Below are 14883 nucleotides of genomic sequence, written 5' to 3'. Positions count from 1 at the left end.
GGATATTTCAGCTTAAATTTAAATTTAAATACTATTTCTTAACTAGATGGCGTTGTACAAAATTACTTCATCCATACACAACACAGTAATTATACAAAATGCGGTTTACATGTATGACGTTGTGTTAAATGAAATTTAATTGTGATGTATAAAATATTATTAGGTTCCATTTAATTAATATAAAATGGCTCCAACAATTCAGACTAATGGTAACGCTGCAGATAGAGATAAACGTACAGCTAGACCAGCTGAGAAAAGGTAACAATTACAAATGTTAACCTTAATCTTTTTGATATTAATATAACTTCTGTAATACTTTTATTTCAGGTCTGAGTTAATATGTAGAGTTAAATATTGCAATACTTTGCCTGATATACCATTTGATCCCAAGTTTATTACATATCCTTTTGAATCCACTCGGTAAGTTTTGCATGTTTATATTTTAAAAGTGCCTTGGGTAATGTACAACTGAGAAATATTTCTAGGTTTATTCAATATAATCCAACTTCATTGGAACGTAACTATAAATATGAAGTATTGACAGAACATGACTTAGGTGTGGAGATTGATCTTATCAATAAAGACACATATGCTGGAGATGTGAATGCACAGTTAGATCCTGCTGATGAAAAACTTCTCGAAGAAGATGTTCTTACTCCACAAGATTCTAAAAGATCCAGACACCATGCCAGAAGTGTTTCTTGGCTCAGACGTACAGAATATATTTCTACAGAACAAACCAGATTTCAACCACAGACTGTTGATAAGGTTGAAGCTAAAGTTGGTTACAGCATTAAGAAAAATTTCAAAGTGAGTTAATAGATCTATACTTTTACTTTAATTATGCATTTCCATGTATGAAATTTTATATTTGTGTTTTTGTTTTTAGGAAGAAACATTATATATGGATCGTGAAAGTCAAATAAAAGCTATAGAGAAAACATTTGAAGATAATAAGAAACCAATTGAAAGACATTACAGTAAACCAAATGTAGTACCTGTAGAGATTTTACCAGTATTTCCTGATTTTAAGGTATTTAGAATTAATAATCTATATTAAATATATGTAAAATATTTTCATTTTTCTATAATGTTATCATTGATTATTTTCAGCTATGGAAATATCCTTGTGCACAAGTCATATTTGATTCAGATCCAGCTCCAACGGGTCGTTCTGTTCCAGCTCAGATCGAAGAAATGTCACAAGCTATGATTCGGTAAATTTATTCTTCGTAAATTTTATTAGTTATTTGTATACAATATGCACAAGATATTATAATGTATGTATTGTTGCAGAGGTGTAATGGATGAAAGTGGTGAACAATTTGTAGCATACTTCTTACCTTTAGATGAAACCTTAGAAAAACGTAGGAGGGATTTCACAGCTGGAATTGACTATGCAGATGATGAAGAATATGAGTATAAAATGGCTAGGGAATATAACTGGAATGTAAAAAGTAAAGCTTCAAAGGGATACGAAGAAAATTATTTCCTTGTTATAAGGCAAGATGGGGTAGGTTAAATATGAAATTATTTTTTCAAAATACAAGTTATAAAATTTAATTACTTACATTGCAGGTATATTATAATGAACTGGAAACGCGAGTACGCCTTAGTAAACGTCGTCAAAAAGTTGGACAGCAACCGAATAATACAAGGCTGATAGTAAGACACAGACCACTCAACGCTAATGAATTTAAAATGCAAAGGTACAGGGAAAAGCAATTGGAACCACCAGGAGAAGAAGACGAAGATGAAGAAGAGGAAGAGGAGGAAGAGGAAGAACCTCAACAAGAAGTCGAAAAACCAGAAGAAAGGGGTTAATAGCATTACATTTAAAAATTGTTATGACTCTCTCTTTTAAAAAAACTGTTTAAAATGATTTTTTGTAATCTGTTTTAGATGGTTTTGAAAACGAAGCTGAATCAAGAGCATCATCTAGAGCATCTTCTCGAGCATCTAGTAGAAAATCCCGTTCTCGTTCAAAATCCCGTTCAAGATCAAAATCTCGTTCCCATTCGCCATCAAAATCTAGATCTGCTTCTCGTTCGCGCTCTGAATCACGATCTCCTTCTAGATCACGTAGTAAATCAAGATCAAGATCTCGTACTCCACAATCCAGAAATTCTTCTAATTCAAAGTCACCTTCAAGATCTCGTTCTGGGTCTCCAGTTAAATCTCGATCTGGATCACCAGTTAAATCTCGATCTAGATCTCCAGCCAAATCTCGATCTGGATCATCGTCAAGCTCAAAATCAAGATCTCGTTCAAGATCAAGATCAGTCACTGGTAGTGACAGTGGTTCCGGAAGTGGTAGTGGATCTGGTAGCGGTAGCGGTGAAAGTGGTTCGGAAAGTGAATAAATGAACATTATAATGAAAGAACAATTAATGTTATAATGAAGAAACTTAAATGTTAAGCCAATAATCGTAAGCAACCTACATTTTTTAAAACCATTTATGGTTTATCATTATTTTGAGAACATTCTATCGTTATATGTATATAGTGCCTATAATAAATGTAAGGTAATAAAAAAAAAAAAAGAGACACTATATCGATAAGAAAGATCACGTTTGATAAACGTTATTTTGCCTAGTGTAAAAAAGTACCAGCAGAGTGCAGTTCATACCATCTCGTATATCACCTGCAAGCTTGTTTTTTAATAGCATTGCATCATCTACATGACGTATCTGAATTATATTTTATCGTGATACCAATGATACCCATTAGTGACTTACTGGTAATTAAAGTGTGAATTTTTGGAGTTTCATGAGTTTATTAAGTGAGATTGAATATAAATATCTATATAAAACATAAAGGTGAGTAAAATAGATTGTATAAAGCACGACATCTTTCATCACTCAATGGTGTTTCGCAAACTTAACGTTTTGAGTTTATTATATGCCCCAAAAACATTGACCCTGATTTATGCGACGCACTATTTCATATTCATTTGTAATTGTGCTGTATGTATGTACACATTCAAATATTGTACAAAAAGTAATTGACAACAACCTGAAAAAACTGATTCATTATATATCTTGTTTATAGATTTAATAATATATCTTTTACAAATTGAATAATGCACTGAAAGACGTTCAATTAACATAAAATAACGTTTTAATTTATAATTAAATAATATACCCTTAATTTTGAAGTTTTTATAACATGGCATCTGGTTACAGATGGCACCAAAAAATAAAGAAAATACTTCATCTGGAAATAAGAGAAAGCGGCAGATTTCAGAAGAAGGAGATGATGAAGATTATAGAAGGCGTAGAGATAGAAATAATCAAGTAAATCAGTATTTAATAAGTTCATTAAAAGTAAAATGTGTATATTTATTTGACTTGTTAATATTAATATTTGTTACAGGCTGTGAAACGGTCAAGAGTTAAAAGTAAATTACGTACTCAACAAACATTAGAACGTGTGAATCAGCTTAAAACAGAGAATGAATTACTTGAAGAAAAGATTAAAATGCTCACAAAGGAATTAGGTTTCTTGAAAGACTTATTTCTTGCACATGCAGGTGTGTATGTTATTTTATTATGCCAAGAAATCAATTTTTGAATTACACTAATGATTTTAGGTTCAAGTCAACATTCTGTGAATTTTCAAGATATAGATCTCAATGCTCTTTTAGCTGATGATACAAAATCTGAAGAACAAACAAAACAAACAGCAAAATCATAAGTTGTATGAAATGCCACGTGAAGGAAATAACGTGGTATTGATTATATCTGAGATAAAGATGCACTTTGGTTTATCCATTTCTAGCATAAAGTTAGACATCTTGGAACGATGTCTACTTTTTAATTGACTTGTAAGGAATTTGAGATGCATGAAATCTTGATAAATGCAATGAATTGCATTTAAAATTTACCATTATTGGTACATGATGAAAGGAGGTACAAAATTGAAAAAAAGGGTTGAATACCAAAAAAATCACAGAATCTATGTAGAGATTTAAATAGTCTACAATGAAAAAAAGTACAATATATATTTATGAGAAAAATATAAATTTTGTCTATAGCAATATATACAAAGAAAAAGAAAAATTGAGAGATAAAGAAATATATTCATAATACATTTAAATGTATTTACAATAATAGAAATGTAATGATTGTTAATGAAAAACGATTTCATAGAAACTTTACATGTATTGTAAATATGTTCATAACAGAACAGTTAAATCATTCCAGTACTTCGATGTATAAATACTTAAATATTTTGAATTAAATATTTTACTTTTTCTAAAAAAGAAGTAGTTTCATAATTTGTAAAATGATAATTGAACAGATTATGAATTAAATAAAAGTACATAAAAGCTAATATGAATATTTATTTAGAATAAAGTTATTGAATTTTTGAAAAGATTGCATCTTCGGTAAAGTCAAATTCTACACTTTTCTCCTATAAAAAGACCTGCCGTTAGTTGGATGCAATAACTGAGGTGGCGCTTAAATCAATTTCTGTTCGGCCTAATTTTTGATGAAACGTTGACTGTTTTACCAACGCGGAATTCGGAGTTCGGCCTCGACGTTTGCATCACTGTAACGTTGAATGATTGAATGTTTTAGTCAAAAACGATGCAATGATGGATGTAGATTTGTTAAGACCAGGCACAGTGCCAATATCACCTGATACAATTCTTTGGTTTGAATTTTTATTAAATCCATCTCTGTTACAACAACATTTATCTAAATCTTCACCCGGTAAATAACTATTTAACCTTAATACTTGTAATATAAACAATAAACAACATTTAGTAAGGCGACTGTCTTGATTTTATCATCATTATTATTATTTTAGATCCTTCAGCTACAGATTTGATAATCAAATTTATGACAATCAATTCAGAACAGAAGGAAAATGAAGTGAAAATTGTTGATACAGAAACAAATGACACAAAACCTAATGCTACAAATAAGTTAACTCATAGAAATCTCGCTTTGAAGATTCTTTCTTTGAAAGTAGCAGCATATTTAAAATGGGATTTAGATATATTAGAAAAAAAGTTGCCATTACCAATACAATTGACATTGCTACAAGATCTCTTCTATGTGACATCAGATTTATCTGTTGAAATCCCTGTAGTACCTGAATTTACGATACATTCAATTTCTGACCAAGCTTTATTTACAATTGTTCTTTATCATAGATGGCACATAAGAGCAATTATTTATAGAGCTTTAAATAACAAACAATCTAAGCAACAGTTTCTTCATATGTAAGATTTCAAATGTTTACAACACAGTTGATTGAAATATTTATCAATTGTAAAATGATTTTTATGTTAGTCCAGGTATTCAGGAATCAACTTATGTCCCTCCTGGAGTAATAGATGATATAATTAGAAAATTAGAAGCTCAAGTATCTAACAGTATAAATTTTTTAAATAATATTCTTGAAACTAATGACATAAAACCAAAAATGTTGTCCTTTGATACTTTTCAAATGTTAACAGAAGATAGCACTGAAATTAAACAAAATTGGGAAAACATGTATTCTATAAGCCTAGATGAATTTAAATGTCAGGTATAATTAGCATATTTCTTTTTAATGTTTCATTTATTATTATTATTCTATATTATGGTTCATTACTTTGATACTTTTAGATACATTATGATCTAGCAAGATTTCATTTATTAAAAGAGGAATATCAAGAAGCAAAACGACATACTATACAAGCAAAGGAATTATTTTATAAACTTGATAATTTAGAAAAGCGATTATATTGTAGAATTAAGAAGGAATGTTTAGATGGCTGCTGCTTAGCATGCGAAGTATCTGTAGAAGGAGTTACTTCTAGTCTTACTCAACAATTACAAACTTCGATCAAAGATCAATACACTGTATGTATAATTAAATGTTATTTAGAAAACTTATTTATATATAATGTATTAACAATGAGTTTTGTTGTAGAATATATTACAAATTTTACAAGCGGATAATATTGCTAGAGAAATTCCACAAGTTTATAGAGATAATTTAGAACTTGATGTACAGGGAGGATCTGTTAATAGGAAGATTGTAGTAGCTCGCGATCTTTTGCTTCAAATTCAGTGTTTAAATTTGGTTCGAAAAATTTTGGATGGTAATGTTATTCTTGGTGATTATGTAACAGAAATACAAGCAGCTGGAAATAAAGGGGTTGATGTGTTCTTTTGGGTAAAATTATATCCTTTACTTCAGATCGTTCATATTGATTTTTGTGTCATTCATGCTATATAAGAATTTGGTTTTAGGCACTTGGACATGTTTTGGAAAAAGCAACTGCTACGGATAAAAAACGTATTTCCCGGTATCTTCTTTACCTTGTAGATATGAGTAATACTGAGGGAATTGCTTCCAAAATACTTGGTGATCCTTCATATATAGCACTGTTTGATGAAAAAGAATTGGAAGAAATTAGAAAATCAGCTACTGACGAAGAACTTGAATTACCGGAGTTATTGTTAAAAAATGACTGGGGTATATCATTAGCGACGTATACCCGTTAGTATATAAATGTTAATTATCTAGTTTGATGTATTAAGTAATTATGAAATAATATGATGATAAATTCTAATTGCAGAAAGCCCAAAGATCGAAATATTTGAATTAGAACAAAAGTTAATACATTCATATAACACTACTGAAATTCACGAAATATTGGTACATTTAGATGGAAAACATCGAATGAAACCTTTATGGCATGTAAATAGTTGTTGGGAATTACCTATTCCATTACAAAGCGTTGTAATGTCACTTCCTAGAGGTTTCCTTCAAGATTATTCATATGTGTTGTTAGCAAAAAGTAGAGAGTTGGTAATGTCTAAAGATTTTGAAGGGGCAATTGAAATTTTAAATGTATTAGAGAAAGAAGCACAGCAACATACACAAAGTGGTAACACATTAATATTTAAGTTATGTAAATTGGTGAATTGGGAGTGCCTTCTTGTTGAAATATGGAGATGTCTTCATGCATGGCCAGCAACAAATATATGCGATACGCAAAGTTTAGTTACAAGGTGTAAGCAATGCCTTGGAGCATTACAAGCAACCGATCAAGTTATTCCACGTCAAGAAATTATTGAGTATTGTACTGTTTTTCTTTTAAATATGGCTGAGTGGGACTATCTTACAAGTTTAGAAAAGCGTTGGAGTTACTCGGAATTTGCTGCAGCTATCAGTAGTGTTTGTCAAGACATTGTAAAGTACAAGGGAAATAGGAAATTTCCAAGAGAAGCTTGGGATATGGGTAGGTTTCATAAACCTTATGTAATACACTGTGCGGTGTCTCGCATATCATTCTATTGTTGTATTTTTAGTTTTAGCTGCGTTTGGACCGAGTAGAGATCAACCACAAAAACGAAGTAACAGTGGTAATAGCGGTACTAGTACCGGTAGTGCTTCAAGAGATGTTATCGCTAGCATAAGTGGTACCCTTAATAGATTACGCGAACCTATGGTTCTTACGGTTGTTATTTCATTGCTAGCACGTTTACGAAATGTTTTACGCGATGAATCCAGCCTTGAGTTACATACACAGTATCTTTCACTTTGGCCAGCTGGTGTACCAAAGTAAGCTCTTAAGCTTAAAATTTATATAATTTTCTAATAACATATACATATGATCTTACAGTGCCAATTCTTATAACATCAGAAGTATAGGAGAATTATTATTTCAACTCTTAACACAGGCTTTAAAATATTATCCAAGTAACGTTCCTTGGTTGAGACTGATGGGAGATCTTAATTTTGGTAAGTGTTCAAATAACATTTTGTCAATAACAGCATGCTAATATAATACTTTTAGTTTTAGGATATTACGAAAGTGCAATAAAGTATTATTTAGAAGCTATTATGGTTGCCAGTGATCTATTCAGTCAACCAGTACCACGTTTACAGATTGATGATCTTGTATACAGACGTATGATAAAATGTTGCGCTCATCTACAATGTTATACTCAAGCTGCCGTTTTATGCCAATTTTTAGAAGAAGTAGATTATTCTTTAGCATTTAAAATGGCAGCGAGTGATCAGAAAAGTTGTGCTTCGGCTGATGCTATGGATGCATATTATCATTGCATTTGGGATACTACAATACTTGAGTATCTCATTCATTTGCATACAAAACGCGGCGAACATCATAGAAAACAGTTAGCGGTTAGGAGTTAAATATTCATTTATTTAAATATATTACTTACTAGATTTATATATGTTTTTGTAAAATTCTTATTCTAGATCAAAGTGATTGGTTTATTGGAATTAAATTCAAATAATAACGAGGAGATACAACGAGAGGCTGCGAATATTCGGAAAGCAAAGTTTTTACGAGCATTAGCGAAACAGTACGTTTATTGATAAAAATATATGTATATAAAATTCTATATGATTGTATAATAATTTTTTTATCACTTAATACAGTATTTTGTATATTTACAATGATAATTGATAATTAAAACAATCAAATCTCCCTCCTTTTTCACGTTCAACCCGTACCAATCACGGCTTTTTGTTTTTTGCTCTAATCGATCTAATGAAACACGAAAGTAATGAAAATTTTATTATATATATGATCATTAATTAAATTAACAATAAACTTTAAAAAAGATGATTTTAAAAACATACAAAAACACTTTTTCTCGCGTTGAATTTTTATAACAATTTCTAATGTATCATTTTTTTCAAGTGAGTCATCTACGATCAGCCCTTATCGTTGAATACATTGTCGTTGCGTAGTGCGATGAGTGCATATTACTGTTGTACGTAAACGTATACATAAATTATGTTTACATGTTAGAAATAAAGTGTATAAAAGACGTTTATTTTTCAACGGAAGAATATAATAATAGAAGAACTTGACAAATCGTAAGCAAACTATATAGAATTGTTAAAGCGTATAGTTCTCGCAGGATTCAGTCTTTATAAACAAGACGCCATGATGTTCTTGCAACGCCATAATACTGTTATTCGACATTTCATTCTTTCTACGATAAATATTTGTAATTAAAACTGCATGCGAAATATGAAAAGAATAAATATTGTTTGAAGTATTTTGTTATGTTAAAATAATTTTTAGGTGTTTAATTTTTGGTGAGTACGCAAGAAGGTCTGTGAGTAAATACTTCCTGAAATTCTAAAAGTTCTCTATACTATTGCTTGTTGTAAATGCCCTGACTCTGCCACTGAAAGGAGTGAAAGAGATAGAGATTGAAAGGTTGGCGTCAAGAATGTGGTAACAGGAGTGGGAGATTGTAGTAAAAACAATGCTGGATCGCTAGGCAATTCTACGTAAGTGCATATGCAATTTATTACTAATTATTTTTTTTATAGAATTTCTTTAAATTTATGTTTCTGATACTTTATTGTTATATTTGCGTTTGATGGATGCTGTATATCAAGTTTACAAGACATCTAACCTCACATTTAATATAATATTTCTTTCTTGACTTTATTCGTTCTTTTTGTTTGTTTAATTTAATGTACTTGGACAGTTCTGTACTGCTTTAGATATGTATATAACTACTTAATTTGTAAATAAAATACATAAATTACATGTACAAAAGATGTTTGTATTAACTATATCAAGCAATGTTAGAGGTAGAAAATATGTGTTGTTTTGAATTACAGGTTGTTTAGAAACGGAAGAACTATATAAAACATAGGTGTAGGTTATATATTACAGTATTTTTTAACATGGATGATGAAGAGGGATCCTCAAGTTCTGGACCTATGTCTTCATTGAATAGCTTATTTTCATTCACTAGTCCTGCTGTTAAGAAGTTACTTGGATGGAAACAGGGTGATGAAGAGGAAAAGTGGGCAGAGAAGGCAGTTGATTCTTTAGTAAAAAAATTAAAAAAGCGAAAAGGTGCAATAGAAGAACTAGAACGTGCTTTAAGCTGCCCAGGTACACCTAGTAAATGTGTAACAATTCCAAGAAGCTTAGATGGAAGATTGCAAGTTTCACACCGTAAAGGTTTACCACATGTAATTTATTGTCGAGTATGGAGATGGCCGGATTTGCAATCGCACCATGAACTTAAACCATTGGAATTATGTCAATACCCTTTTTCTGCAAAACAGAAAGAAGTTTGCATTAATCCTTATCATTATAAAAGAGTGGAGAGTCCAGTATTACCACCGGTACTGGTACCTAGACATTCAGAATATGCTCCTGGACATTCATTATTGCCATTTCAACAAATAGCAGAACCAACAATGCCACATAATGTATCCTACTCTTCCAGTGGATTTAATGCTGGATCTACTGGTGGTGTAAATCCAACTTCACCTATGTCTTCTGTTGGATCTGTTCCCAGTCCAGGAAGTACAACATCGCCAAATCCACAAAGTCCGTATGGTACTAATGGATTGCCAGAAACACCACCTCCAGCATATTCTCCACCAGAAGATGGTTCACAGCCTGGACAATCACCACCACCAGATCCAGTGGCAATGGATACAAGTGGATCAGCTGAAGTAGCACCTGTGTGCTACCAAGAACCACCTTATTGGGCCTCTATTGCATATTATGAATTAAACTGTAGAGTGGGTGAAGTATTTCACTGTCATTCTCATTCTGTTATTGTGGATGGTTTTACAAATCCAAGTAACAACTCTGATCGTTTTTGTCTTGGACAATTGTCTAATGTAAATCGAAACTCAACTATTGAAAATACAAGAAGACACATAGGAAAAGGAGTACACCTTTATTATGTAGGCGGTGAAGTTTATGCAGAATGTTTGTCTGATTCTGCTATATTTGTGCAATCTAGAAATTGTAATCATCATCATGGATTTCATCCTAGTACAGTTTGTAAGATTCCACCAGGATGTTCACTGAAAATATTTAATAATCAAGAGTTTGCTCAGCTGCTCTCACAAAGTGTTAATCATGGTTTTGAAGCAGTATACGAGTTAACAAAAATGTGTACTATAAGGTAAACATTTGCTACATTTAAAAAGATTAATACTTGAAAATATTATTGATAATATGTATGTGTATACATATATATTTGTTGCAGAATGTCATTTGTTAAAGGCTGGGGTGCCGAGTATCATCGACAAGATGTTACATCAACACCTTGTTGGATTGAAGCACACTTACATGGACCCTTACAGTGGCTGGATAAAGTGTTGACACAAATGGGTTCTCCCCACAATGCTATAAGTTCTGTATCATAATTTGTGCTTCATGTTTAATAGGAAGAAGATAAAATAGTGATATGTAGGTAAAAACCAGATTCAAGAGCAGTTTTTAATATTAAATAGTGCGATAGTAATATAGACATTGAAAGAGATTTAAAAAAAAAAATAGAAGAAATGGTAAGTGAAAAAAAAATGCTGTCCCAATATGAGACCTATTTCGTATAAGCATAATGAAGAAAGTTGATAATATAATTTGTATGAAAGTAACGGATTGCAAAAGTCAATAAGTATTGAATGTGATCCTTAATAAGAAAAAATTTTCAGAGATCATAATGTGCGCATAAAAGCTGTACAATTTTTTGGCTGTTACATAGGAAAGGAATTCTAGTAAAAATATAACGTCTTACATATATAAGAAAAATCATATTTTTCAAATATATTCAACTACATTTAATACATTATTTTATATGGAAAATTGTTATGAAAATGTTTCCTAATGCTATATCATGAATGGCTTCGTTAGTTTGTTTTTTAAGATGTATACGGAAATTACAAATTGAAAAACAAATCAGCTAAACTGAAACGACAACAATTAGAAGCTAATAGAAATCAATGATTTAAATTTCAATCAAATAACATTATGACATTCACGGTTTTAAAAATAATATGCATGCTTTTGAAGCATCTGATTTATGCCTAAACAAGCCTTAGATTATTGAAATTTACTACTATAATAATGAAGACTATAATATAAATGTAATTAATTTCGATTTTACTAATGAAAATGCAATTAATATTTCAATATAGACATCAGATGCTGATCTCACGTTAACATTTGAAAGTTAACTGCATCCGATGACATATTGAAATATTAAATATATTCGATAATGCGTATGAAAAATAAAAAATATTTTTTGTGCAACGTTCCCTAACATTCGTGTAATGTAAGCCTTTGGATGTAGCCTTATAAGAAACTAATGTGACAACTAACATAGAGTCATATTTGCAGCTTGTCAAATTTGAAAGTAATATAAGAATTATACATTAACTTTGCACTTTTCAGAAGTATTTGTAAATTTTAAACTTTAAACAGAAGTTAATGTACATATGAAAAAGAAAGTATATCAATTACGTGCATGGTATTGTGTGCAATTTAAACGATTGGTATTACATTTTGTAAAAAATCGAAAAGCTTTTATTAGTTGAATTCTGAAAAGTGCCAAAATCGTATGTATGTGATGCTTTATCTTTCTCAAATTAAACTAGTTATTTCTGTAAATAAACAGACAATATAAGCCTTGACGATAAAAAAAACGATGAATTTTGCATAAAAAATATTCGGTTATAAAAAACATGTTACTGTAAACTTTAGAATAATAAATATACGTGTTCTGTGAGAGTACCATTACAATATTGAACGTACCGAATCATCTATCGCATACATGCGGTAATGAGCTAGAAAGGTCATATGAATATTTAGTTGAGATTAAATAAAAATTAAAAAACGTGGGGAAATGTCATAAGCGTCAACAAATCATTATAAATAATGCTATTGTCCGTGTCTTTTTATGTAATTTATAACCGAAGAACAGTTTACCTACACTGACTACTTTCTTAATTTTGCTTAATTAAGATACACAGGTATTACTGAGAAAAAGCACAAATTTTTGACCTCAATGTTGTAATCGGAAATACCTGTGATGTGATTTGTATTCGAATGATCTTCTGGCTTGATGATAACTTCATAGTTATTTTACAAATTAATTTTTTTTTATGTATATTCTACGTATGTATATTTCAATTACAAGTATGAAGACGGTATACGGATCATAATAACGTTATCTAAGAGTACTTGAGAACTGTGGAACAGAAGTCACTGCCGCTTGCTCTTACTTATTTGTCGATGTACCTAGCTGTGATTCTTTGCTACCAAATTTAGCAAATTATGTGTGGGTGATCAGCGATGCTCTATATTTGCACTATTGAATCAATGAAGATGAGTATTTGAATTGATTAAAAAAATGCCAATCGTACAAGGAAATGTGACAATAAACCTCCGTTCTAAACAAGAGAAAGGACTTTTTACAACGAGGAATAAAGATATTCACTCATTAGAACGTTATCTTATCGTACCATTTACCGTTTTGTTCATGATCACCTGTTAAATCTGTTTAGTTAAGAAAGAAAAAAGACAATACTTCTTTTTATTGAAACAATGCTGTAATTGGTATTGATAAAGTTTTAAAATATGTATATCAATTAAAACAGATGTGAATTAATGTTTTAGGTATATCGAGCTTGTCGCACACGTAACGAGCACAATGCTTTATTGCAATATGTATGTATGAATAGTTACATATATGTAATACCTATGTTTAGAGCTTTTACTCTTTGTTGATATTTTTCTTGATTTCTTTGTTAATCGATGCACAGTGTATCACAATTCTCATTTCCAAATCACCCGATATTGCTTCTTAATCTTTTTCATTATTTTGCAGAACTTGTACCTATGAACGAAGGCCTAGTTAATCATTGAAGTAACAAACTATACTGCTACGAGTTAACGTATTTGAGTACGGTTTGGTGCTATTTAGGCTTCTGTTAGTTAAAAGGAAGTGGAAAGAAGAAGTGTCCCAATACCTGCCCTGTTTGTCTATGTTTTCCACGTGCAAGGATAAGAGATTCTCAGTTAGGCTCTCCCAGAGTTCTCTTAAGATTAAAGGCCACTTGTGGATGTCTCCTCCTATAATTACTCTTAACCAAGAGAAGCCTACGTTGCACTTGAGTGTACATGCCGCCCAAGTTGTGCCTTGGATGCCTTTTATATTATATGTTCATAATAATTATGAAAGTATGAGAAGAAGTTTTTACTATAATATACGATGGAACGAATGGATGGATCGTTTGCTAAATAGTCTTACCAGCAAACTGTGTAAAATCAAGTTTTTGCCTGCAATGATGAATTTGAATTATAAAGATATATTTAATGATATAATAATTTTGCAGAGGGGTATGTATATGAATGTATATAAATGAACTATCATGATTGGTGATTTGGAAAGAGATTCGTGATTAATTCTAGATGTCAGTCAGTGTAAATAAATTCTTTTAGTTGTAAAAAAAAAAAAAAAAGATCGAATGTACGTCTGCAGAATCCATTCCACATATATCGTTTAGAACCGATAGCTGCGGGCTTTCTCTTATAATATTTACTTTGAGTCTGTTGAGATGTCAATATCATTGTATTATCGTTCTAAACGATGATGATGACAAGAGACACAGTTGTCTGTCGTGATGAAAAGTACGATATCGTATAATGCAAGTTTTTCCTGTGAAATTGTAAAAATTGTCAACAGAACACTTGGATCAGATACAGTGAAATATGTCCATAAGTGTATTCATCATTTTATTCATCAAGATAATGTTTACTCGTAATACAATGTAATATCATAATACAATGAATGATAAAACAGCAGGTATAGATCTCTTGTATCAGTCAATATTACGATATCGTACGACTCTGCTATCGTTGTAAGATTATGAAATTCATTAAGAAAACGACTTCGTACATGTTAGCGTATATCGTAAAGTGTATTTCTCTTTTACTCTGCCAATCTTTCGAAACGAAACTTCATTTGTGCTACTGTATCTGCATTTCTGGTAATTACTGTGTTGTGCAGCTATCAAGTATAAATAAAAAAAAAATATTTCTATCTGTGTATCTATGTGCAATGAAAATAT

The 14883-nt window shown here is 30.9% G+C and overlaps 3 protein-coding genes across 8 annotated transcripts; all 3 read left to right on the top strand.

Moving 5' to 3' along the window:
• The first annotated feature begins 67 nt into the window (after positions 1-67).
• Positions 68-2565, top strand: LOC114871573 (RNA polymerase II-associated factor 1 homolog). Its single transcript, XM_029177666.2, has 8 exons — positions 68-258; positions 328-420; positions 486-810; positions 890-1033; positions 1114-1217; positions 1297-1513; positions 1579-1819; positions 1903-2565. The coding sequence occupies exons 1-8, from the start codon at positions 185-187 to the stop codon at positions 2361-2363; spliced, it is 1659 nt and encodes a 552-aa protein (XP_029033499.1). The 5' UTR covers positions 68-184; the 3' UTR covers positions 2364-2565.
• A 90-nt stretch (positions 2566-2655) lies between these two features.
• On the top strand, positions 2656-3919 carry LOC114871587 (CCAAT/enhancer-binding protein gamma). The gene is made up of 4 exons (XM_029177691.2): positions 2656-2819; positions 3186-3296; positions 3376-3532; positions 3593-3919. Exons 2-4 carry the CDS (start codon positions 3186-3188, stop codon positions 3694-3696), a joined length of 372 nt encoding a protein of 123 aa, XP_029033524.1. The 5' UTR covers positions 2656-2819; the 3' UTR covers positions 3697-3919.
• Positions 3920-4304: 385 nt separating this feature from the next.
• On the top strand, positions 4305-14880 carry LOC114871544 (protein mothers against dpp). Of its 6 annotated transcripts, none has more exons than XR_003788588.2 (13): positions 4305-4718; positions 4816-5233; positions 5304-5541; positions 5622-5858; positions 5929-6174; positions 6252-6501; positions 6581-7246; positions 7317-7569; positions 7631-7749; positions 7805-8154; positions 8233-8339; positions 8681-8859; positions 9071-9282. XR_003788588.2 is itself a non-coding variant. In XM_029177585.2 (12 exons), the coding sequence occupies exons 1-12, from the start codon at positions 4598-4600 to the stop codon at positions 8709-8711; spliced, it is 3036 nt and encodes a 1011-aa protein (XP_029033418.1). In that variant the 5' UTR covers positions 4305-4597; the 3' UTR covers positions 8712-9044. The 6 variants fall into 6 exon arrangements, 4 of the variants coding, with proteins under 4 accessions (XP_029033418.1, XP_029033431.1, XP_029033449.1 ...); XR_003788590.2 differs by having other exon boundaries at positions 8681-8993; XM_029177585.2 differs by lacking the exon at positions 9071-9282 and having other exon boundaries at positions 8681-9044.
• Positions 14881-14883: the final 3 nt, after the last annotated feature.

Source organism: Osmia bicornis, chromosome 3, assembly GCF_907164935.1.
Source record: "Osmia bicornis bicornis chromosome 3, iOsmBic2.1, whole genome shotgun sequence".
Taxonomy (NCBI): Eukaryota; Metazoa; Arthropoda; class Insecta; order Hymenoptera; family Megachilidae; genus Osmia; species Osmia bicornis.
The sequence above is the reverse complement of the archived record's forward strand: the minus strand, read 5'-3'. Positions and strand labels throughout refer to the sequence as shown.